Raw genomic sequence first — 27,998 nt, 5'->3', positions numbered from 1 at the left:
TGTATCTCATAAGTCATGAAAAGTAAGAGAAATGCACCTTAAAATGCAGTCTGATAAAAAGGGTAAAAAAAGGAAAAAGTTAAAAAGAGAGGAAGTTAAAAGGCTTGTATAGATAAACACAAATGACCTTTTCATAAATCAGTTACTGGTTTTGTGTTTAAGGAGGGAAAGGAATTTGAAAAGAAAAAAGAAACATAGGGAGTATAATACAGCAAACATATGTGAAAGAAGATAGGGAATAACCAGTCTCTTAACTTTCACATACAACATACATAAAACAATTGTTTATTAAGAAGGCGAATTACAGACAGAATCGTGGATCTACGATAACGTTCAGTTCTGCAAAAAGGAGTGTTCAGGGCATGAGAATTGCGAAGTTGACGTGTGGAGATCTGATTCCGTGAAGGTGGCAAGAAGTCTCTGTGGCGGGGGGAATGGAGAAGACCAAGTCCGAATGAATGGAGGAGCTGCTCATACAGGGACATTAAGCGTGGGATTTGTTTTTAGTGGGAAAGGGGCAGAAAACAAATATAATCAAGCATTTATGTTGTATAGACGTTTATGATATTTCAATGAACAGTTGATTTCATGAGAATAGCTATAAATCAGCTTTACAATATTTTCCTGTGTGATTGTTTTTGGTTTCACTTAGAACCCTTCATTTTGTCATGAATTGTGTATGCTTGCACTATAAGCCACTCACTCTACATACTATAATCTCCTGAAACGGCCAACATAATGGATGTTTGTGTAGTATATTAACTTAAGAATTGATCAGTAACCAATTACTGGTAGTACAAAGGAAAATCAGCTCAGGGTCGGTGCAAAGGGGGGGGGGGTGCTCAGGCCCCCCCTTTTTTTTGCAAAATACATAGAGTCTAACCACTTTGGGCCTCTACATGTTTATCTCGGAAGAGGCACCAGAAAAAAAGAATATGTGGTTAACTTTTTTTTTCTTGTTTGTCGATGTTGATTGGAAGCCGATTGCCAGTTGTTCAAGAGGGCTTTTCTTTTTATTTCTTTTTTTTTTGCTTGTCAGCTGAAGAAACCTGAAGTGGCAGCAGAAATATGAACTGCCCCACCCCCACTTTTAAAAACGTGATGTTGGCCATGCAGCTTTGCTACATACTGTAACCACAAGCAGTCATTCGTGAAGGGTGAATTAGACATGACACGTGCGTTTTCTCTCCTCTGGACGACTGCAGAGAGTTTGTCAAAGTCCACTCGCATTGGCATTTTTACAAGACTTCTCTCTCTTCTACATCATTATATTAAAGTTTTTAACAAGATATATGGGAGCTTATACTTCTGATCCTCCACATTTGCACTTTAATTCCTGGCAGTATTTCATGATTTGCAGCAAAGTCATCATCAATTTACAATTATTTATGTCAGGGGAAGCAAGAATAGGTAGCAAGATGTCTCTCCTCTTTTAAAATCATAAATTTTGTAGCTTCCATAGTGAATTATCACTTTAAATGTGACTTAGTGACTTATTGTAAGAGCACTTCCTACATTTGCATCTGTGATATATGTAGCCTACCCTTCACAAATATTAGATTTATTTTTATTAATTTCATTTGATTTATTTGAATTTCCTAAAAAATGCAGCAACAGTAACACATTTACAACACATTTAGTTTTATAAAACATTACAACATTGCAATTAAGGATAACACTGTGAACTTTATCTGAACAAAGTTCTTGGAAATGGAGGGGGCTGCTGAAAAGCAGGGCTTGTAATTGCAGTCCCCTCATGAACAATTAGTTTTAACTAGTAACTGAGTGAACAAAACTATATTTTAGGGCAGACTGTCTTCCTAAACATGTAGAAGATGATTACAAGAATATGACATGGGTATGTAATTTAAAGCATTTTCAGGTAAAGAGTTGAATCACTGAAACACACACACACACACACACACACACACACACACACACACACACACACACACACACACGCATGCACATGCACATGCACTCTTAACGATCTATTGGACATTTTTGTTTAGAATATTTTTCATTTTCCAGAAATGTTCAGGGCTGTGTAGTAAAGACGCATTTGTGTCTAATGTACCAGTAAACAATTCTAAGCAGTTCAGACAGTCTCAGGAAAAAAAAAAAAGAAGCATTTTCTCAAAGTTGCTGAAATATTTCGCCTTTATTTAGTTCACATGAGTGGGTTTAAATGAAGCACACACCAGCACATTCATACTCTCAGCCATGTATAATGTTTACGTACTGCAATGAAGACACTGTATCACCTCTGCTCATAAATTGAGGTGAATAATAGCTTGATTGATCAGATTTAAGTAACACTTGGAACCTCATTGGTTTCCCCTCTCTGAGCCTTCCAAAGTGATCACAAACTGAAATACATCAGCTCCTGGGCATTGGGGCTGGTGGCTATAAACCAACACTGTAAATCAATCAATTCAGCATTCCTCTCTTGCCCCACCCCATACCAACCACGCTTTCCCTCATCAATGGAATAGTGTTGCAGCTGCAATGAACCCTTTGTTTGTATAATTGATCAGCTTTTAATAACACTAGAATTCCAAAGCATGTAAGCCTGAAGTTAACATTTAAGAGATTCATCAAGACCTGTACAAGTATTTGATGTTTAATTGCTCCTAGCATCTTCCAGGCTGATGTGGTTTTCCTAGATTGGATGAACTGATGAAAACAAGTTTTGAAAATTGGTGAATTCTAAATTCCTCCAACCATGTTTGAAGAGAACATGTTTAGATTAGATCTTTAGAAATGAAGATGTAATAAATTTTTAAAAGCATTAATTAGGGCCAACTGTATTTCTGCAAATGTAGCAATGCCGTCATGAGTGGTTGGCACATCACCTTTTTACAACATCTCTCATAACAAACTGATTTACTTATAAAATGTGATCATGTTCATGGGTCATTCTTCGCTAAGTGTACATTTCTGTGTCCCACCAGTTTAAAGGTGATATACAGTCAACTTCGGATACCTCGAATTCGTCGGGACTGAAGAAAATGGTTCGAGGTACGCGAAATTCGAGGTACGCGTACGTACGTCAAATTTTCTTCGACTTATCCGACGTTTATCGATGTTCAACATGGTATCTGTTATAGTGCCTACCGATTGTTTGCATGCTTGTCAATCAGAATTGAATCGACTTTTATATGAATGAATTGAATGAAAATCAGAATTGAAATCAAAATATCAGAAATGAAGATTTTGGTGGCCCTATTGCGCCACCAAAAAAAGTCGGATGTTTGCCTTTACTTTTGAAAATGAACAGCGGTAACAATCGGCTCCGTAAGATACTAAGATAAATGTCGGATGTTTGCTCATACTTTTGGAAATGAAAAACGATAAGACTCGGCTCCGTATGGTGCTAAAGCTAATGTCAGATATTTGATTTTGCGTTCGGAAATGAATAAGGATAACATTCGGCTCTGGAAGATGCTGAAATATATGTCAAATATTTGCTTTGACGTTCGGAAATGAAAAACAATATTCAACTCCGTACGATGTTTAGATAAGTGTCGGATGTTTCCTTATACTTTCGAAAGGAAATAGCCATAACATTTGGCTCCGGAAGATGCTAAAATAAATGTCCGATGATCGCTTTTATGTTCGGAAGTTGCAGTAATATTCTGCTCCATACACGATGCTAAAATAACCGTCTGATGTTTGATTTTAAATTTCGAAATGAATAACAGTAACATTCAGCTGCGTTCAATGGTAAAATTAATGTTTGATGTTTGCTTTGACGTTCGGAAATGAGTAACAATAACATTCAACTTCTTACGATGATAAAATAAATGCTGGATGTTTGCTTTTACGTTTGAAAGTAAATGGCAATAACATTCAGCTCCGGAAGATGCTAAAATACATCTCGAATGATTGATTTTACGTTTGGCATGTTTGGAAGTGAATAGCAGTAACATTCTGCCCCATATGATGCTAAAAAAATATTGGATATTTGCTATAACATTTCGAAATGAATAACAGTAACATTCAGCTACGTTTGATCGTAAAATAAACGACTGATGTCAGCTTCGACGTTCAAAAATGAAAAACAGTAACATTCGGCTCCGTACGATGATAAAAAAATTGTCAGAATGATTCATTTCACTTTCGGAAGTGAACAGCAGTAACATTCGGCTCCGTACAATGATAAAATAAATGTCGTGTGTTTGAAATGAATAACGGTAATATTCTGCTTCGTACGGTGCAAAAATGAATGACAGATTGTTGCTTTTACATTTGGAAATGATTAAAGGTATTAAAACAAATAGCGGATGTTTGCTTTCACGTTTGGAAATGGATAAGGATAGCATTCAGCTCCGTACGATGCTAAAATGAATGTCGCTTGTTTGCTTTTACATTTCAAGATGATTAACGGTAATATTCGGCTCCACAAGGTGCTAACAGACTAATAAATGTTGGATGATTGCTTTTACAATAACAAATGAATAACGGTAACTTTCGGCTCTTTATAATGCTAAAACAAATGTCGGATGCCAACAAATGTCGACAAATGCTCCCACGTTTTTCATTTAATTTCATTTCTAATTTTTTCTCCATTTTTTTGTGTGTCGCCAGATTTTAATTTCGAGTAAATTCGACTACAAAAAAATAAAAATCAGTGATACTGGTGGCCCGATAAAAGTTAATGTGGGGCCCTGTCTATATTCTATTCTTTATTATCCTCGGCCTATACTTCCACATCATATTCCACAATATTTTCATAATCGCATTGCTGAAAAAAAAAAATCAGTTCTTGCGTTTTCGGGGAATAAATGAAACATACTTCGTGAAAGGCAAAAAAAAAGTAAAAAAAAGGCACTACGCAGGAGATTGATGTTTGGACAGTGGACCGTGATTAATGCCCAAGATATAACTGTCAACACCTACGCAGGTGCGCCACGACGGTTAGGAAATCTACGCGCACGATATGACTATCATGATCAAGAATTAAAACACAGTGGTTAAAGAAAAGAAGATGATGGGGCAGAGCGTATGCTATCATAAGCACTCCATTGGCAAGGGTGCTATGTGCATACCGTGTACGTATGTAGGTAGGTGTTGGGGATTTTTCTTGTCAGCTGTGTACCGGGTATTCTTTGGGCGCGCGATTGTTCTGGTCGGGAATATTTACAGTCGAGTGTGAAAAGATTTGTGACATGTCTTCTTCGCTGTCCACGCGCGCTTAATCAGAGATGCTGAGTGATGTTTGCAATTTCGATTTGAGCTACATGCTTGGAAAAACAATAAGTTAGTTAAGATCGGGACAGTAGATTTCACTTCGAGGTAACCGAACTTCGAGTTATTTTCTTCGAGCTACGCGAATTTTGATACACGGAAACTCCATAGGAACAATCAGGACTTTCATTTTGCCCCCGAGGTAAGTGATATTCGGCTTATCCGACGTCAAGGTATCCGAAGTTGACTGTATACAGAAATAAAAGGTTATTTCATTACTTGTTATGTTCTGTTTACAGTGACTCACATTCATGTAATTAAGATAACATACAAACAAGAGGGATGACTTTTTTATCCTGACCTATTATTTTAATTTTCCCGTATCCATACCACCGAAAACCCCATGTCCCGGTGATAGTACAAATAAATATCTTTATGTCACATTTCAAGATGGAATCATGTTGAAACATTTTTAAATGCTTTTCTATTTCATTTCAGAGCATACTATTACAATATTAGCATAAGATATACCAATATCGAACGATTTAAGAAAAAAATGAAATAAATAATTCAAAATTTTGTGTCCTGCCATTTTGCATCATCTCCGTCACGAACATTTAGGGCACCATTAACGAAAAACGTCCGGTACCCTAAGTATCAATTTTAGTGCTACATGACAGTTACATGCTGAAGTTGAAAAACTCACTTGGTTTTCCCCCTATTCTAATCAAGAAAGTTATAGTTTTTTTTTTTTTTTATTTGAGACAAAAGCCAGGTCGTACCTTTATTACCTTTAAAGGGGATGGCTAGTAACTGATCAGTGGGAATCAGTGGGAATGCTGGAGGATGATTGTTCCAATCCTTGTGGGATTCATTTAAGAGTAAATTATATATCTATTGCTGTGTGAAAATTATTCGCTTCAGAATGGTCTCATATTCAGGTAATGTGCAGATTTATGTTTCCACGTTAGCGTGCCTGGTCAGTGACGGGGCATTAATCTGCACATTACTTGAATATGAGACCGTTCTGAAGCAAATCATTTTCACACAACAGTAGATATATAATGTACTCTTAAATGAATCCCACAAGGACTTGAACAATCATCTCTCAGCATTCCCACTGATTCCCACTGATCAGTTACTAGCCATCCCCTTTAAGGTTACATATCAAATCAAATTAATTTATAATTTTGGTGGCATAATGGGAGAGAAGGTCATACCCTCTACCAGTACACACAGTTCTTACTGCAGGTGAATGGATTAGGAACATGATATGAGGCCATTAATTGTTAAACCCATCATCTCCGTCACAAAAAGTGACGGAGATGAGGTTGATGGAATTTTTTCTTTAGTACAAAATAACAATAAAGTGATATTAAAAATGCATGGTGTTAATCATATTTAAAGACCTTTAAAGGACAAGTTCACCTTCATAAACATAAGGATTGAGAGAATGTAGCAATATTAGTAGGACACATCATTGAAAGTTTGAGGAAAATCAGACAATCCGTTCAAAAGTTATGAATTTTTGAAGTTCTTGTGCAGTAACCGCTGGATGAGAAGACTACTCCAGTGTATGAATAACTTAAATGTCACATGCGTACAACAATATAAGGAAAATATAAAGAGAATTTCACAAAATGCCATCTTTTGAAAAAAGTACACATTCCCCTGACTCGTTACCGACAAATGTTATGGGTAATATTATTCCCCCTGCCTTTAGAAAGAGGCAAGTCAAGAGCTCTTTTATTATGCGAAAAAAGTGAAAATATGTTGAATTTTCTTTTACATTTTCTTTATACTGTTGTACGCATATGACTCACAAGCTGTAGTAGTCTCCTCATCCAGCGGTTCCAACACAAAAATTTTAAAAATTCATAACTTTTGCATCGATTGTCCAATTTTCCTCAAACTTTCACTGATGTGTTCTACTAATATTGTTGCATTCTCTCAATCTTTATGTTTATGAAGGTGAACTTGTCCTTTAACTACTGCTATTTCTTTTTGTTCAGTTGCATTAAATATCTATCCTTGAATTTGTTTATCTACCATATTAGATTACCAAATGTCATCTCTGTCACGTCATCTCCGTCACGTCAAATTTTGCTTATATTTGTTACTGCAGCACTAAAAATTGAAAGTTATTTTAAATGGGGAGACACCCCATAAAGATTTCGCCATATTAAATGAAGTCAACATTCATCGTGATTTTCCCACTTTATGAAAGATTTTCCATTTCTGAGACACTTTCTTTCAATAATTTGTAATGCCAAAAATATACACTTAGCGAAGAATGACCCTCATATTCATGTTGATTAAGAGAGTAATATTTTTAGAAAAAGCAATTGGGAGAAGTATCAATCAAGGCAGACATAGAATAAGGAAGTTACAGAATTTCAGAATATTACATGATAGTTCTGAAATGGTAATGTCACAAACATTCACATTATTCAACTGATGACATTTTCTACAATATATTCTTATGGGCCAAATGTGTTCCAGTAGAAATAATAAGCATGTTAATTCATAGGATTAATGTTGAACAAATTTACTTTCAAAAGAATGAAAGTCAATGCCAAAAGCATTTGCATGACTATCATGCATTGACTATTTATATGCAAGCAGACTTTGCCATAAAGCCATGAAGCGGGATCTTGTTTTCCACTGACTTATCAGTTCTCCTCTGGTGTACATTTAGATCGATAGTGGTGGAGAGTCGTATTTCTAATTATTTAAAAAAACTTTTTACAGGAGAAAAGGAGAATTCATCTTTCTAGCATAGAATGAGCCTTTGCCATTTGTAAGCTGATCATTTGAGGTTCCAAGATGTCCAGAGAGTGGTGATACTTGAGATGTGAGGAGAGGCAATGTCTCACAGTGATGTGAGGAGATGCAATGTCTCATAGTGCTTCCCAAATTGTCTCTTCTCTCAGGAGTATTGCCTACTAGCTTGAAAGAAAGGCAGGATGTATAAAATGAGGGAGGAGAGAGAGAGAGAGAGAGAGGTGGGAATAGGGGCAGGAGGGGAAGGTGCTGCAGGGCCAAGAGATTGGAAATGATAATTTTGCTATGTGTGCCCCACTTCACTCTCATGAAGTTGTAACCCAATTTATTTCTCTTCATCAGAGACTTGCAGTCAAGTAGATCCACAAATCAGACACTTTCAACATCAAATTTCCTCTGTTTTTCTCCTGTTTTATGTCTCATTCTTATTCAGTTTCTCTATCACATCATTAATAAATGGTCTTCTTATCTTTCTCTACCTCCCTTTTTCACTTGCCACTCTCATTACTTTCCCCTTTCCAGATAACTCAGTATTGTTGCTGTAACCTACCTCATTTTTTCAGTTTCTCTCTATAAATGTCTTACTGCAGCTTCTCTTTTCTATCTTCATGGTGTTTCTGCATGCATCTTTTCCTGCTATGTGTTTTTTCCCCCTTGTAGGTCACCAGAATCTCTTCATTTGTACACTATTTCTAAGACACTACACAGTTGTACTACCATCGTGTTCTTTTCCCTTTCACTTTTTTGTTATTACCTCTCTCAGTTCCCTCTTCTTCCTCCCTGCTTTATTAAGGTACGTTTGTAACTCCCGGTGGGCCTTATTGAATTTATCTTCATTGCTTTGCAGTGATGAATGCATGGTCAGGTCCCTCATCATTTATCACACATCTTGGCACACACGAGTAGAGCAATTCTTTTCCCCTCCACCTCTCTTGCTCTACAAGACCCTAAGTGGCAAAGAGTGCACAAATTCATCCATCTTTGAAGAGTGTAGGTCACACATATGAATGGTCCTTGGAAAATCACAAAGTAGATTTACCCTCACGGATTTTGTGTGCATGGACCACAATTGAATGTGAGCTATTTTTCTTTTGACATTTAAGAAATTCAAGATTCATCAACAAATGTCCGTTTGAATAGCTTTGATTAGGAAGTATTCTCATTACAATGAATGTGTACAAACTTGACTGGCAGTCACATCCTGTAGTAAAACCTGCATATCATATAAGGTGCAATACATAAAACTGAAATAAACAGTCATGACACATGTAGGGTCATTTTATATGGTGAACAGATAGGTGACATATTGTCCATGTTGTACCTGAAGGCCCATGTAGGAAATTGCTATGTGATTGAGCCCTGAGTTATTATTGTTTTCTAAAAGTAGCTGTCATTTGCCATCAACAACAGAATGTCCACTAAAAACTCCCCAGTGCACAATTTGGTATGAGCAGATAACACTGCCTAGCACATTTTTCGTCATCAAAAGGAAGAAAAGATGCTTGTGAATGAAAAATAAATTTTCTCTGAAATGTGAGCTAGCTCACTTGGTATGAGTTATTTTCCCATTTCTAAAAACTGAATATGATTTTTTTCCCACACAATTCGCAACTTCGAGATTCTCACCTTCACATTATATATACACTAACTTACCATTATTAGGAGTCAGGAAAGCCCTCTACTGAAAAAAAAAGTAATTAAAAAAATCAATCATTAGTGATATTTTGAGGGAAGAAAATAACCATGAATAGAAATCAGGGTCCAATTAAGTGCAGAGTCACTCTTTTATTTTGCACAGGGCAAAGGAGCAGGAACTTAAAACACCCTAGAAAATGCTGTGAAGGGGTTGTTGAATTGGATGGAATTAGGGATATTGATGAAGCCAAATTCTATATGTGGATATTGCAAAGTACAGTGCTCACCAGATAATTGGAAACTGGTGAATAGGTATAGGAAGGATAACTAATGTGCGTCCTTGCCATATTTTTTTTAAGCAATCACACATAGATTTTGCTGATTGCACAGTCTGAACAATTGCTGGTGAGCAGTAGGACGTTGCGCTGGTAGTCATATTGAGTGCCGTCAGGCTGTATGATCATGCATGAATTTACCACCACTTTAGTACAAGTATGGGGAGTCACTTTCCCCATGTGCAAGCCCTCACTATCCTTCTGTGTGTACTATTACTTGCTGGGTAGTACCTGTACCAACACTCTGAAACTAGTGATAACTTGTGCTTCAAAAGTCAGCAAGTTTCCTTCTTGCCGTGGGACTAGTAGATGAATGAAAGAAACAAGAGAACTGTTGTTATCATTGTTGAACTAGGTGATCCAGCAATAGAAACTTACAAATGTTGTTTTTTAATGAAGGCAGCATGGCTGATGCCTTTCACTATAATTATATGGTAGATCAAAATTGACCTGCATTATTATCTTTTGTATCAATTTACTCCAGGGTATGAAAAAAAAAAACATGTGGAAGAGTAGTTTGTATACACTGTCCTGTGTGGAAGAAAATCAACAACTGGTCTGGAATTAAAGACAGCCTGATCGAACAAAGTCCAAACTATATACATGCCTGAAGCAGTCAATGAAATTATCATCACGTTTATCAATGATGTGTATGATAAGGTTACAGCATAGGTTACAGTCTAAAAGAAGACAAATGACATTCTAAACTGATGGAGAAGGCATCCTCTGCTCTGTGTCATATTTCACACCCATTGCTATCACCTAGTTGATTAATTGTTCCCTTCATTGTTTGATGAGTCCACGATTGAGATATCAGTTACACCTTGTGCTTTGTACACATGTTTGCCATGATCAATTTGATGCGTGGGTGTAGAAAGGAAAAGAAAGATATTCTATGTAGTACTGAAATTTGAATATAGAAGACTGAATGAAGAGACAGAAAAGAGCATTGCTAGGTGAAATTAATTGTGTGGAAGAAGTGCTCAGTAAATGTGCATAATCATAGAATGCTGGGCACAGTTGCTCTCTGTCCCAAATCTTTGGTTACCTGCTGGGTATGTTATCTTTAACAGTGTATACTTGGTGGAGAATTAATTGAAGTTATTGCTATCAGAATTTCATATTAAATTACATGCTAGCTTTTGGCCATAATATGTTATGTCACTGGCCCCTTTCTTGCCATCTGTATGTTCATGCAGTTTAAAATGGTATCATGCTTGCCCATAGAATTCAAAGAATATCATCTCGCCCATAGCCACATTGGACTATCATTGACTATCAGAGAGGGATCCTGTTTTGATGCTCCTACAAAGCCAGCATTCCACTCATTATCATTCATACCTTAATTCCAGTGTTATACTGATAGGGAGTGACAGCGTAGGAGATGAGAGAAAATAATTAATGAATCCTAGCTGACCATGGTTCTTCAAATTGCGAAAAAGAAACCTTACACAGACACATCACTGTCTATATGTGTCCTATAGAATCAATCTCTGGAAAACAGAGACGTGATCCTCCAGCCTGCACCAGACAGTGCTCTCCTACAGCCAAGCAGCACAGTCTGGCACACAGCTATAAAAAGAATACCAATAGCTTCAAATGCTTGAGCAGTACAGTCTCCAGTGATGGTACTCTAGACAGTGAAATCACAGCAAGGATACAAATGGCCAGCCTGGTACTTGGAAGACTATGTACAGCACTATTCATACAGCTCAAGAACACTTCTCAACCAAACACAGGTGGTACATCAATGCTGTATAGTCCTTGCTTCACATGCTGCTTTTTGGCTATGATATTATGGACCTGGTACAGCAGACATATCAAAAAGTCCATCATGCGAATGTATTAATTGGCAAGGTCGCATCTCAAATCAAGATGTCCTAGACAGAGCCAATACAAGAAGCATTATAGCCCAAATCCTCCAAGCTCAGCTTTGATGGGCCGGCCATGTCATCCACACGGAAGAGTCAAGGATCCCTCATCAGTTCTCCTAGCATGAGCTGATCCACAGCAGTCACAAGCAAAGGCTGTCCCATCAAGAAGATGTAAAGACATTGTCAAGGCCACAGCCTCAAATGGGTGGACCTTCAGCCCCATGAACTCGAGACTGCTACGGCATGAAGACAGAAATCACTGACAAGCCCTGTCAAGGCTGGGATTGCTTTTGAAGATGGCCGCTTTCTAATGCCTAATTGCAGCTGCTCAAGAGAGACAACATCAAGCTGTGTCTACCTGTGTTCCCTGTGTTCCACCAACGTGCATTCCATATGTCTTGCCTGGATTGCGCCTCCAGTTTTCGCCTGATCAGCAGTTAGCATGCAGACACATAAATGAGGGCACAACACCTATCCCTGTTTACAACAGAGTGCCCATTCACGGCAGGAGCAGTGTCATTCATCAATAAAATAGCTAATAGAGAGTGTCAAGTGTGCTTATAGTCCCACTTCAGAACAAAAGCAGGAGTTATTCGCAAGTGTTATGGAAAGTGACAGTACTTTTGCACCTGATTGGGCCTTTTCATATGAACGAATGAAACGCCCCTGCAACAAACAGGAGCCCTATTGCAAACAGGGATGATTACTCTAGTCTTCCTGGGACATCCAGTGGGTGTAGGGCAATTAACCCCTGGGCAATTACCCAGACCCTGAACCTATAACCCTAAACCTAACTTTAACCCTAATCTTTACTCTAACCATATCACTGACCAGTATTTGGGGGGGGGGGGGGGGGGGGGGGGGGTAATTGCCCTGATACGCCTCCAGAGACAGGAGAGAGAGAGAGCTCTTATTTTCCTAATTGATATTCTTTACATAAATCCTATAAAGATATCAATTATCACAATACTCACATGTGACAGTAGACTTTACTTCCAGCAACTATCTTTTCCATATAATGTACCATGGTTTTAATGACTGCATAGAATATCATTTACCCCACTCCTACAATTTATGCATGCTACAATTATACGACTAGCAAGTACATACATAATCTAGTTTGGATTTTCGCACACATTCAACTTTTCATATGTGCATTCATCAATGCATTCTTCTGGGAAAATTTGCCATGCACTAGCATAGGTGCATTTCAATGGCCTCTATATAGATAATAGTAATAACAATGATGATAATACATACATATATGAACATACATTTTCTATATTGCACCATTTTAACCTGTTGAGGATGGGCCAATTTTGCTACAACACGCATTTCCCATAGACACCTGCCCGAGTATACTTGGGACTCGTCTTCAACAGGTTAATTTTTTGATTGAATGCTCAAGGCACTTTACACCAAAACAAGATGACTGAAAAAACCATAAAAGGAAGAAAGAATATTTGTCTTCAGAGTGCACTGGTAAATGAATAGGATTTAGATTTAAGGTCATTCCTAAAGGACACATTAAGAAGTCTTTGAGCTCACGTGGAAGTAAATTCCACAGTGTTGATCCAGCATGAGCGAAAGCTCATTCCTGCCAGGGATTTCTTAGAGAGTTGAATATATAAATCCTCTATTTAGGACTTGCAGCCATTATATTTAAAGTCATGCACTGTTTGATGCTGAAGAAACAGTGGCCTTTAAAACCAGCTTCTTTAAGTAGGCATTCGGCTCCACTGCTTGTCCAGACAATAATAATAATGGTATTGATTATAGTAATAATAGAGTGTGATGTCCTTTGAAACCATATTTCTATACTCTCTAGTTATATAATGGAGGTACTGAAACTTACAATAAAAACTCCTTGGTCATACACAATTTTATAGAAGCTATTATGATGGGAACCAAACATGTATTAAATCTCTTAATCTTGTATTTTCTTTCTTATGGGAAGGAGGCTAAAGAATACTATCATATCATACTTTGTGTGACTGAAATTGAGAATATGTTGTAATCAGATTGAAGCAACATGAAAGTGATTTGCAAACTCAAGTCTCTTTGTGCAGTATGGCATATATATATATATATATATATATATATATATACATATATATATACATACAGAGAGAGAGAGAGAGAGACAGAGAGACAGAGAGAGGGAGGGAGAGAGACGGAGAGAGAGAGAGAGAGAGTCAGACAGAGACTGTGTGCTTAATTAGTTGTTTCCATTTTTTGAATGATAAGAGATTATATCAGCTGGTGATATGATTATGACTGAGATATTGTCATTAAATGACCAAGATCTGTGTAGGAGCCATTCCATACATTTGTTTCATTTGCGCCATCTAGTGTTGAACATAGGAAAAGACACATGTTGGTTGTTAGGGAGAGACAGGAGAGGCGAGGTGCCAGGGTAAGAAAAGAGCTTCAGAGGTGAAGTGAAGACTTGCTGTTAGAAATAGGAAGGAAAAGTGTCATGAAGAGCAGAAGGTAGAGAACCAGAGGTAGGGGTGGAAACCTACAAGTTTCCTTTAACCTCTCATTGCTCACGTTGTTTCATTGATCATATTATGTGATATTTGCCACTTGGTTTGGATCAAAATAAAAGGAAGGGAATTGTTCATTTGACCACCAGATGAGATCCAAATCTGTGATTACTGTCACTGCGTGTGTCGCATGTGAGTACAACGAACGTTTGGTGCACGATGATCAGTGTGTTGGTGCGCAGTACAGCTATTGGAGGTTTAGGATGCTGGTACATAGCACGGAAGAAACATTGATGTCAGTATATGGGAGCGTGTAAAGTGCCTGTAGGCGTGTGGCTGTTTAGTACGGCGAATACCCCCCTACCGTCTGTGACTGTGTGAATATGATACAACGTCGAGAGTGAAAGGAACAGCTGAAAGGAAGGATGAATATGTGTATTTAATCGTGGACAACATAAACAAGATCACACATAGGACCTCGGCGTGTACAATCTGAGTATACACTTTATCACTATTACAAACCCTGGATGATCTGTGGATGTGAAAAAGCCTTAATTCAGCATTTAATTTGCAAACCAATAGCACTGCAGCTTACACAAACATGTTTGCATAAAGTAATTTACTTTGTGTCATCAAGCACTAATATGAAAACTTGCAGCTTAATGATTTATAAACATTCACATATGAACCTTAACCCAAATAACACACTGAGCATTTTTTTTAATTGATTAATCAAATTTGTATAATCAAATGCACTGATACCAAGTTCACATGCAGACTGATGGTTTTTTACCATTCATAAATGAACTCAGCACCCCAAATAACCCTACTGTACACATTTTCATAGGTCCAAACACATGATACCACGATGGAATACAAACAATAGCATGTTTTGCATAGAATAATTGAAATCTGCATAATTAAGCACAATTATCATAAAAGCATGCACATTTCTTGTTAAATAATGTTTACATGTGGACTCAGCACCCAGAAATTATCCTGCTATGCAAATTTTCAGTGATCCAAATGCACACCCACCAATAAAAAAGGAAAATGTCATATTTTGCATATTTAGTTAAATTTGCATAATTAATCACTGATATCAATAGAACGTGTGAGTTACTGACTTGGCAACATTCACATTTGGATTCAGCACCCAAAATTACTCTAAACCTCACGTTTACAGGTGGTGCCTAAATACGAAACACGAAACTCAATAACTAGGTTGATTTTTCCATGTCATCCCATGGTCTACATGTATACTTACCACCACTTCAGTGTGAGTGTGGAGAGTCACAGTCCACCATGTGGTCCATGCTCTCCTTCTCTGTGTGTCTGTATGAGTCAGGTGTAGTGTGTGTGTGTGTGTGAGTGTGTTTGCCCAAAAGTCAGTTTATGAATGGAATATCAATGTGTTTTACACTTCTGGGGCCCGTTGCATAAAAGTTACTATTATGGTAACTTTGCCATCCAATGGTAACTTCCATGGAATTCTTGATTTTGATTGGCTGTTGAGTATTGTTGCCATGGTAGTTACCATTGGATGGCAAAGTTACCATAATAGTAAGTTTTATGTATCAGGCCCCAGAAGACAAAGATAAGAACATATAATGCAGAGTATGTGGCCAACAGGTACCAGCTAGGGATTGCTGTATTTAGCAAATGACATCTACAAGACATGATAGCTTGATATGTCCTTGATTATATCTTTTTCCACAGGTGGGATGCTTTGTTGCCCTGAGTCTTGAGCTCCTCAAAAGAGATAGTCTGGTCACCCTGTACGTTGGCTCGGGGATATTTGGTCTATTCCTCAGCAGTATTTACCCCTCCTCAGTGGCCTTTGCCGAGCAACACATAGCCATGTCAGGTATTCTCAGCATTCTGTAAATTGTTTTGATTTTTTTCTCCTGCTTATACTTTTTTTAACATTGTGAAGAGCCTTCTTATATCCTCTTTCATAATTCACTACATTATATGACATAAAAATGATTTTCCAATATGAAGTATCTGAAGAACTAAAGCCATTAACATAGCAAGTCATAATGTCTATTGTATGTGTCGCAATTTTTAAAACAAACACAAATTTTATGGCACTGAACTGCCAAGCACTGCAAGCGACCCAGTCTTGTCTATAACATGAAATTATTGGAATTTTTTTCAAGCAAAAACTGATTCTTTTGCTCTCCCAAGTGAAATGTCAGGAAAAAGCAGAAAAAAAAAAATGTCTTAAGACAGTTTTAGCATTTTCCATGGTTGTGAAGGAAGACAGTGAATCTGTTGTATTAAACTCCAATCAAAATATGAGTGTCGCAGCAGTTAATATTGCATCTCAAATATATACTTGCCATTGCACTCTGTTTGCCCTTTGTGACATTTGTGGCTGAAGAAAGTTACTTACAGCATTTCTCATGCCAGCTTCTTGTCCTTTGTTGTTGGTTGTGCATCATGTATTACAGGATTTTGTATTACAATTTAATTCAATCATTCTTTATTTCCATCACTGTATTATTATGTTGCCAAGTTCTAACTTTGCGATTTCACTGAGTTTGCCATTGCATAGTGGTTTGACTTAATAACTGTAGAATTGATATCAATATAGAATTATGTACAGAATTATTTAATTGATCATTTTTTCTTATCCGTGTATGTGCACATATTTTGACCTAAACTTAAAATTTAGGAACAGCGTGTGAACCTTACTTGTATTTCATAGTGAACAGTCATAGAGCATCAGTCAAACATGCACAACAAGAGCCCAAGCTAAGAAAGGAAAAGCAGCAATTAATGACCTATATGTTACACCTGTTTACACTTACTGACAGCTTTATCATGTGTGTTCTGCATGCATTTAATTGTAGTGGGTAAAAGAATGCACTACCAGGTAGCTTAATTGTAATAGGCAAATAATCTTGCAGCCAATTAAGGGACAGTTGGAGTATTGATTTTCAATTTCAAAGCATGTTGTTCAGATAAAGGTAATTTATGATGCCCAATCAATAAGTTATACAATATTTTATTTGTGATATGAAACCAAACTGTGACCTGCAATGTCACTTTTGCACTTCAAAGACCTTGAACCTTCGACAATTTTGCATTATTGACAGGGCTTACCGGTATTACATTACTACCCTTGTTTATGATAAAGCTTTCCCAGTACAACTGTACTTAATACAATTTTGTACATAAAAATGAGATGTAATAAAACTATTCTGCTTACAATATTTTTCCTGAATACAGGAGTTGTAACCAGCTGTATAGTTATAGGTGCTGCTACAGGTGAAATGACATTCCCAGTCATGGTGGGAAGGGTAAGTGATGATATGCTATAAAATCTTAATATTTTTAAATTCATAATCACATGAGTGTAATGCAAGTCAAATTAATTGACAATACTGAAGAACATGTGTCTTATAGTATACATATTGTGTAAAGGGGCTCCTGGTCATCAGGTTACAGTTTAATGTCTTGCTGAGAGTATGAATGGCATTTTCCTTGCATGCTTACATCGTTCTGTACATTAATGAGCAATTCCCACACTATAGTGTCTTTCTGCAAATGATATTTCCATCATCTGCATTGTCAAAGGAATTAAGCCTTGAGGTTGAGGAGAGCTTTCATGGTCCCTGTCCAATACCGGCATACTGTCTATCAAGAATGGGACAAATACAAAATAACTTCCCGGGCTGCAGTAGCAACTGGTCTCTTTCATGTCCTTGATGATCTCAAAATGAGCATGACAGTGTAGATACACTGGTCATTGTTAGATAGCTCAGATTAATTTTGGTCGTGTGTCTTGCACTTGATGCCTTGTCATAAATTGCTGAATGCATTTGTTCTCATTTTTACCTCATAGATTGTGCAGAGTAGCCTGCAATAACCTACCTCATCAATCAGTTCTTCTGTGATTGGTCTACCATATGACTTTGGTCTCTTGTAGTTAACCTCCATTATGTATGAACTGACAGAATTCTTGTATTTTTCATATTGACGACAACTTGGTGCCAAAATTATAGACTCTGCATTGTATTATTGAAAGTGTGTTGATAATTGTTAGTCTCTATATTTGGATATGTATAGAATTTTGTAATTGTTTAAGTTTCCTCAATTGTTAGTACATCATCAATATATTTTTGAAATTGACTTTACCATAGGAGTTATAACTTTTCATTTTCCCTCATGTTGTTGGGTTTTATTCTGCAGTTGCTGTTCCCCATCAGTCCATTGTATTTCTTGGCATTTTGTGCCGCTATCTGCTGCCTGGGTATCATTGTCTATGGACTCCTTCAAACCATCACACATTGTACTTCAGAGAAAGGTAAATTTGATTTTCCTTGGATGAACTACTTTTTGTCTTAGCTAACATTTTTTATGTGTTTACATCAAATCCATTATAATTGATCTATATAAAGGAGGTTTTACTCTATTTTGAGATCAATGTTGATGCCTACAAAAAATAAAGAAAGAATGAAAGGAAATAATCTGTTTAATGTTCCAGCCTTCATGGAGAAAAGATAGATATGACTTGGTGTGCTTATACTGACAGAGTTGAAACACACACACACACACACACACACACACAGACACACACACACAAAGTTGTAGATGGGGGAAAAATAAAACCTGCAAAGTTCAAAATGTGGAAGAAACATTTTAAAAACAGAATCTTGTTTGAAAGTATGAGTTGTTTAGTTTCTGCTGGAAAATGCCATTGGGTTTTAATAATTATGATTTAATCCACAGCCAAACCCTTGCCGCTAGCTGAAGGAGCCTACCTGTGGTGTCGCAGCTGCTGCCTTGCCTCCAGAGAAAGTCTCCTGCTTGGAGAGTCCAGGTACTACACCTCCCTCACAGACACAAACTCTGCTTACAAGGTGGTGACCACCCAGGAGCAGTTCCAGATGATACAAGCCAACAAAGCAGGTGCTACATCGAAGACAGAGACTGATGAGGAATATCAGGAAACAACCATGCACAATACCTCCACAAAGTCATCTTGATGAGATCTGTGGCACAGGAAAGTTTTATAGTCAATGTTTAACATGACTTCAGACTGAATACACTATGAAGTTATCCAGTATTTATCAGAAATTCATGAGACTTTAGCATCAGTAAATTTATGACTTTTAATGATTAATGATATATATTTCAACATAAGTATACATCTTACTTGGTGTAGGCACATATATTCATGTTTATGTATAAATGTTCATATGTACGCAAGTAGATTTATTGTATAATTTGTATGTGTTGGATTGTTTAATCTTCTTCCTAGGACGTCCTTTGGAGAGAAATTATGAAAGAGGCTTCCCCAATTTTGGAATGTTGTTATTGATTTCATTGACAGTCATGAAAGATTGAACATGAACATGTATCTACATAAATATATAATAAGTATATGCATATATTTTTTGAGGCGTAGATGGGATAGGCAACTGAATGGATGACCCAACTATCAATGGCTTATTTCCCCTTAAAACATGGAAAATATTTCTTGTCATCATTATTATTTCAAGAAATATGCTACCTGCCATCGCACTAGTTTTTAATTAGTAAACATAGTTCATAAAATTATGTTTAGCTTGTGTCAGCTTGTCACAGTACCATTTTTGTATCACTCATTAATATTTATTTCCACATGATTACCCTTAAAGGTTATATTATCATTATTATTGGTATGTGTTTTGTGTTTCAGGCTTCAATTGCATTAGTCAAGAATATGTTGTCCTGGATGAACTGCAGAAAAAAGTAGCTAAAATGGAAGTTATGATATGATGTAGAAAGAGGGTTCATGTTCCAGTGACATCATTGCAGAATGGTACAAATGGTCAACAATGAGATCTCTTGCAGTAAATAGAATGACAGCAGCAACAACATCAACATTTTGGATATGATAAAGAAGATTGACAGTTTCTTATCAGAATCATTTCAGAATCAAGATGGTATATGCTTTGAAATGCATATAATTCAAGAGCAAATGACCCATTACAGGCCATATGTGGCACTGCATTGTCCTTTTTCCAAAGAGAAAAAAAATGTAATTATGCACAAAGGTCATTCTTCTAGAAAACTGTTACCATTTTGCCAAAAAACAAAACAAAACAAAACACAAAACAAAAACAAACTAAATCTCAAAGTTTGTGTAATTTCATGTGTATGTGTGAGCATTTTGATAGAGCGTGCAATAACTGAAATACCAACATGTAAATGTTAAAGATACTAGCACACATTCCTTTTGATTACTAGTTGAATAAAAATGAAGAAATTATTACTGCAGCAAATGGAATTAGGTGCAATATTAACACATAGAATATTGTGTTAAATGCATCCTTAGTGTGTGATTTTGTCTACTGGAAGCTTTGCAAAATTTGGGTTTTTTTTTATTTCTGTTCAATTCAAGTTATTGTGTGGTGAAAGTAAACTGCCAAAGAATAATTGATTGATATTTCTAATTTTTCAAACTGCCTATGCAGCTTTGTAAAAGGCAAAAGGCCGTTCACAAATGCATGAACACATTTCTGTGTTGTGCTTTCAAAGGTACCTTCACAATTCATGATTGTTGCCTTAAAGGCAAAACATAGTTCTAAGAAGGGATCAAAATTCATCATCCACCATTTGGAATTTGCTTGCAATATATTGAGAGGGTCTAACAAGAAACTTGTCTGGCTGACACAATTTGTCAGGATAATGAGTTGTTTTGGAGTATTTTGAGATCGCAGGTGTTCAATAATTTAGATCAGAGTACCTGACTTTTATTCCTAAAGAGCCCTCCCCATTCAGTAGTGGGTAGGTAGAATGTTGCATGATGATTGGTTGTACCCTAGCAATTGTATTTTGTAACAAGCTGTATGTAATTCACTCTTGCACTGAAGATGGATTGATCACTGCTATGGCCAGATTTGTCAATTATCAATAATCAGTTACAAGACATTATGTAGCAACTGTGATTGGATTCTTAGATTGCAATACTGTCTGCATACCTTTTTTTGCTAATATTTTCATTGTTACCTATTATAAAATGTTGCTTTTGCAACATTATTTTACACATTTCTTTTGCATCTGTGGCCATTTTAAAGCAAAATATTGACAGTTCCTGCAGGCATATGAGAACTATGTTTTACCTTTAACATTTCACTGTGATGAATAGTCAAATCCTGAAGACAAAATAGCCTTTCTTGCAATGGAGTGGGTGTTTCTGTGCTATCTTATTTTCCATGTCAAACATTCAATTACATTCAAATTGCTCTTAGTTGTCATGTTGGCATCTTATTGACTGAACAGTGTAATAGATGTGTTGCAATGTGTTTACTTAACATTAATGATTTAGTTGCTCTGTGGGTAAGTTGATGATGTGTAATATTGTGTACATATTGAAGTTTACATGGATAGCCATCAGGCTGACTGAATGAATGTGTGGGGTTTTTTTCAGTCTTGCCATTTCTTTCACAGATTATTGGAAGGTACATGTATTGCTGCAATGCTAAAAAGTGTTAAATGTTTGTAGTCTTCTTTATCATTGACAAGAGATGTGCAGCCTGATTTCTTTGATAATGTGCTTGTAAGTTCTTGTCAGTACTTTTTATGTATAATGTTTTATAACAATATTTTCTTTTGAAGCAATTAAATCAAAACAAGCTGCATCATGGATACTTTAGGCACTGTCCAATTCTTATGTCTGTTGTAAATCTCATGTGAAGAGCACTGAGGCATATTGAACAAATTGTGTAAAGTCAGGAGAATAGTTTGTCACTATCACTTTGTAAGTATAAGCACTCCTTTTATGCTCTCACTGTACTTTTCTTATTATGCATACTTTACTTTTGGGCTACAGCATTGATTTGGACATTGCCTGTACATTACGTGAAGATTGAATGTAGCTATCGTATTTGCTTCTGCAAATGATGGAAGAAGACACATTGATTTCTTTTGCTCACTTGCATACCATTGTGGCATCTGGAAAGATTGGTCTCTGGCTCCATACAATGGTAGGTTGAATATTGCAACTTGCCATTGATGTTTGCTTGATATAGTATACTCTTTGCAATATGTTTTGCATTTTACTGTGGCACACTGTGTGTATGTCCCTTGTAAGGATGAAAAAATGGTTCAAAGCAATGGTTGTAAGATGAATCTTGTAGGGTTAATTGTCTGTAGGATGTATGACTGATGAAATACTGTCAGTGTTTTAAGGTACTTCATGCATATTTTGGTAAGAGGCAGGAGTATTAGCACTTCGAAAAATTGCTCTGTGTGTACTTTATGGTATGTCCATGGCTTGATCAGCTGTACCTAATAGAAATGTCAACACTTCAAGATATCATCTGGAAAACTGTAAAATATCATCGATTCAATGAGAAACAAAGAATTACTGTAAAAGTGGAAATTTTCATGGTGTTGAAATTTTCGCGCATTTTGCACAACCACAAGCTAGCTCAAAAATAAAAGCAAGCGAATATTTTTGCATGCCATATGTTTCAGTAGTTGATGTCTTGATTCTGCGGAATTGAAAATACGCAAAACTCTTTTTACCCGGCCAAGCGCGCAAAAATTAGTTGCGCGAAAATATCCATTTTTACAGTAAGACAAAATATTCTCCTTGGTGCCCTGAAATAAAGCAAGTAGGTCAGAGGAGCCTTAAGTCCCCATCCTATTCATAGCTATCTGCATATGACATCTGACCTCTGCACTGTAGACATCATGTTATCAGTGCATGTTACTCCATATTTTTGTTATAAGAAGGTTCATTACCAGTACCATACTGCTGGTTTGTGTCCTGGTGTGTTGCTGTAGGTATTTTTTAGATTGTCTATCAGGCTGTCTGTGCACCTCAGTTGTCATTGACACAATTTCATAGAAGTTCTTTACTGTATCCTATGATACTTGGCCAAGGTATGCTATAGTATCACTTCAGGCTGTAACTTGAAGTCAAAATAAAATCCAGTGGTAGTATTATCTGATAAGAAGAGTAGTAGAAATGAATAAACAACTGCACCTGCATGTCAAAGGTCAAGGTCAAGCACTCTAAAATGCTGCTTTTAATATCATATTCTATCCATGACATTGGCTAGAAACTGCCAATCATAAGTTTGTTTTGTATGATTGATACAAATGACAGGCAAAATATCCCTTTTACAGAGAGTAGATCCATCCTCAAGACAGTTATCAAGATCAATGAATCCATTAAAATGCAAATGAAGGGCCATACTTCTTGCAGAATGTCGTGACTGCAAGAGAACACAGAGGTATCTCAGTTGACTGCACTCTGCAGTCAGGTTGTCTTTTTCTATGTATGCCCAAAAAAAAAAATTGTTTAAAAAATAACACACTATCTTGGACTTCAGCAATAATCTGACGACATTCAATGTAAAACTGAACTTAATGTACATAATAATGGCCGTTTATTACATCAGTGAATATCTTCTCTTTCATCTAAGAACCCGTTTACAGTGCAGGGCTGGGCCGAGCCGCGGCCGAGACCGGCCTCAAATGCGTTACTTGGCCCCTCAGAAGAAATCATATCGTGCATCCAGGTGCAGATAGGTATAACTGGTGTTTCAGACCCTGCAATGTTGCTATTTTGTGATTTTAAGGATCAGTGTTAGTGGAACACTAATATTGGTGACTAGAATTCTTTAAGCTGAAAGTTACTGATTTGTATTAAGTGTGCTCTGTTATGCAGTATTCCTATCCTGTTTACATCCAAGTTTACTTTAACCTGTAAAGAAAGTGGGAAGGGTGTATGATATTATGGAGTTCATGCTTTTGTTTGTGTTCCATTGATTTGCATTTGTTTAATTATACCTGGGGTTTCTTGGGCATCATGTTGTCAGTGTCTGTTTGTGCCATTACCTTTATAGAAAGGAAACCATGTATAGCCCAGGGGGAATAAATCATTTTTTTTCTCCAAAGTTATGCTAATTATGCTAATTTATGCACATTTTTGTGCATAAGATATTAAGCTCTGAATCCCTAAATAAAGCTTCAAATTGGCAATTTTTTTCTTTATTCATTCTTTGTAGTATTAACAAATTTACGTGAAAAAATTGCAATATCAAAATGAAGTTCTGAAGTATTTTTTTGTTTTTTATTATGTCTTTCTTTGTTTAAATTTGTCTTATATTTCATTTTTTATTTTAATTTTTCAGTTTTTTTAAAATCTAGAATAGTTGATGATAACCAAAGGAATGTCATCTAAGAAAAATTGGGGAAAAAACATCTGACACTTCATGTGAAACCCATACATTGTACACACGTAAGTCATTTGGAACTGCCATTTTCAGAGACATTGGTCACGAAAATGTGCTATATCTCAGCAAGCAAGATGTGACCAAGACAAGTTGTGGAATTTATATTTTAGAATTATAGCGAAAAATGTTGTGGGGGCTACATAGGGTTAAACATATTGGGATCGATGTAATCCAAACAAAGGCATGAATTCCATTTGCAGTATGTATTTATGATAGGCTATGAATGTATTGTCACATAGACATTGTTATATAATATTTTTATCACTGACAATGTCATTTTCACCAAAATACTGTGTGTTTTGTGTTTTATAGTTCCTGATGAAGTCCTTGGGCTGAAAGCTAGGAGTGAATTTAATAGGAAAAGTAAGATGTGCTATGTCTGAATTTAGAATATTATTTCTCATGCCTAAAATACAATGCTTTCACCACGTAGGAGTTACAAAGTTGGCGAGATATATATTTTTTTTTTTTGCTTTTTGCATATATTATATCATATGTAATATATATTACATTTTGTAGCATAATCCATTGCTTTGTTTCCTTTTCTCTTTGAAGCCTATTTCTTCATGACTGGTTGTAGCAGTGAAGAAAGATGTGAGAGATTATACCCCTCTATGTAACTAAGTTATATTGAATACTTGGGACTCGTGGAATAATGGATTCGTTTTACTGACATGAAAGGCAATTAATGTAATTGTGTAATGAATAAATGTTCTTTTGTAAATGTTGAAGAAGCCACATTCAAAATGACCAACTCTGTGCACACAAAAGAGGGCATGCTTTGCAAACTAAGTAACTGGAGAACCACATCTTGCTCTAAGTTGTTTTGTATATATGTATGATTATAAAGCTTGTGTATTGCTATATAAATCAAGGCCCAACACACTTTATTTTAGTTTCCTCTCTGGCAGATATATTTCTCACTTTTCATTTGTACTCATCTGAAACTAAAGTAAAAAAAAGAGATTTAATTATTTCACTTTAATCTCCACTGTTACGGCCTTTTCATGGCAGTTGAAAGTTTGTTGGGTTTGCAAGAGCTGTGATATATTATATGATGCAATGATAGTCATTGATATCTAATGTATATTCAAAGTCATAAACTTTCATCACAATTCTGCACAAGCCATCCTCTACGTGTCAACAGTCAACAACCATGATAGTCAATTCTATTTTTTCCCTTACCTTTTTTTTTTCTCTTTCTTTTTTGTGGTGGTCACCTGATTGTTGCATTGGTAATCTGAGCTAGTTGCCATGTGATTGTGCAGCACCCGCTACGTTTTGGCATTTTCAAATGTGGATGCATGCACTGCTGTTATATCTCAATTCCAAGTACACACATTTTCTCAGCTCAGTTTATAGCTGCTCTAAGGCTATGATGACCTATTATAATGAAAAACAAGAAATATACCTTCCAGAAAGGCAACTAAAATAAAGTATTTAAGCCTTAATTTGTATAGCAATACACAAGCTTTTTACATATACAAAACAACTTAGAGCTCTGGCATTACCTAACACTAATTGTCTCACACCTGTAAATGATTCTCCATAGACGCACATTAAAAGTGGAAAATCCAAACCTTATGTGAAAATATGTGAAAGGCATCCAGTCTTTCATGTTAAATACAATAGACTCCCATTATAATGAAGTCCTTGGGACCAGTGGTTTTCTTTTGATATATTGAAATTTTGTTGTATCTGAATAATAAAATACATAAATTGTTGATATGAAAATTTTTCGGAAATTTATACTTCATTGTGAAGAGAAGTTTGTTACAACCATGTTCGTTATAACAGGAGTAGTAAAGTAGACCAAGTTGGTTCACTCTTGTCGAGCGTTACACAAGTTTTTTGGTTTTTGGTTTTTAGTTTTTTTTTTTACACCACTCAGAAGTGGGGCTTTTTTGGCTAGGCTAAATCTGGGATGGGGGCTCATTCCGCCAAGAGGGGCAGATCCCCCCCCCCCCCCCCCCCCCAGCCTGATTAGGGTTAAACAAAGACTGTGATCTTACCACACAAAAGTTTCATGTGTTTTCTGCATCTGTGCCAAAACAATGTAGTAGTCCTAAATTAAATGAAAAAAAAAAGTGTGTTCAGCTTTCCAGTGAGGTGTATTTTGTAGATGGATTCACCCTCATCAACCACACCTAATTAGTTTTTAACAGCCTTTTTTACCTTATTTTTTTAAATACATGTTTCCAGATTGATTTTTTATCTGTGTTCAGAATAAGTGATAGGGTTTGGACTGGTTCACTCTATCTACTTTAACAGATGCAATACTGTTCTTAGCAGTCAACAGTCTAGCACTGTCTTCTGTTTCTTACCCATGCACCATGGTAGTTACTTAGCAGTTGCCTTTTTGGACTTGTTAGCAATCATGTAAGCTGCACCTTTTTGGAGAAATCATTGCTTTTTTATGCTAACAAATTATGTACATGTATTGCTCACTTTGGGGCTAGTATTTCCACCTCTCATTTTGTGATCATAATTTTACTTCCCCAGTAGTATATTTATCATTTTCCCATTTTTACTAGCCCAACATGAAATTATACTTGCCCAGTACTAGTGTCAAGCTCTGGCTAACCCATGCTGAATATGCAGGACAGAACTCCTGAGAACAGAAGGTACAGTATGTGGTGACTTCGTTAAGTGAGGTGATCAGAATATATACAATGGTGTGTAAATAATATATACAACGTACTTCAAATAAAATTCAGGAATTAACAGAAGCTGTACGTATGACTGTGTGATTGATGTTCGAGTAGTTCTTTGAGTAGTTCTTCACTGAAGAAACACACACACACACACACACGAACTATGTTTACACCAAATGTGCACAGAAATTCACTGCTCATCTGAAAATAGGAAAGAGAGGGAAAGGACTAAAAAAATTAATAAAAAAATAGAACTCTAGCACAAGCATGACTTGCAACATTATGAATGACATCTGCTGGTAGTGATGTAGCAATAATGTTCCTGTTCATGAAATTTGAGATATTTATAGCACTCACGAAACAAAATTTCTCTGAGAGAATTTAATTTACAATTTGCAAACAGTAGTTTCAAAATTAGGACTGGAAAAAAAAAACATACTATAGTATTGACAGATTATGCACTGGTAATCTTCAACTTTTTTAGATTTTAGCATGTAGTCACAACACACAAAACAATTGTACAAAATGAGAATTGCCATGGGTCCATGTACTGCACTGGTAAGTCATCACTCTGACACAGGCTTGTGGCTATGTACAATTTTATTTACAAATTCATCACTTGGGCTGTATATTCATCCTAATATCAATTCACGACTGGCTGTTGACATATTTGGAATGCATCAGATAATATAGATCATCAGCCACAGGGAGGAAAAATAATGGAAGAGGCGAAGAGTTAATTCCTCTCCTTGTAATTATTGTCTTTATAACAAGTGATTTCAGGGCTTTCTTT

General features: G+C 36.4%; 1 protein-coding gene across 1 annotated transcript in view; it reads left to right on the top strand.

The window, feature by feature from the left end:
- The window catches only part of LOC139730615 (major facilitator superfamily domain-containing protein 4A-like), an 87,714-nt gene extending 67,779 nt beyond the window's left edge, over window positions 1-19,935 (top strand). Inside the window, exons 7-10 of the mRNA XM_071641472.1 lie at window positions 16,027-16,174; window positions 17,545-17,615; window positions 18,508-18,622; window positions 19,048-19,935. Of these exons, the coding sequence (XP_071497573.1) occupies window positions 16,027-16,174; window positions 17,545-17,615; window positions 18,508-18,622; window positions 19,048-19,304 (591 nt within the window). The 3' untranslated portion in view covers window positions 19,305-19,935. The remainder of the gene's footprint in view (window positions 1-16,026; window positions 16,175-17,544; window positions 17,616-18,507; window positions 18,623-19,047) is intronic.
- The last annotated feature ends 8,063 nt before the right edge of the window (window positions 19,936-27,998 follow it).

The sequence above is a fragment of the Diadema antillarum genome, unplaced genomic scaffold, assembly GCF_040938485.1.
Source record: "Diadema antillarum isolate AM-2024a unplaced genomic scaffold, OU_Dant_1.0 seq00000322_RagTag, whole genome shotgun sequence".
Lineage (NCBI taxonomy): Eukaryota > Metazoa > Echinodermata > Echinoidea > Diadematoida > Diadematidae > Diadema > Diadema antillarum.
This window is presented reverse-complemented; position numbering and strand designations above follow the sequence as displayed.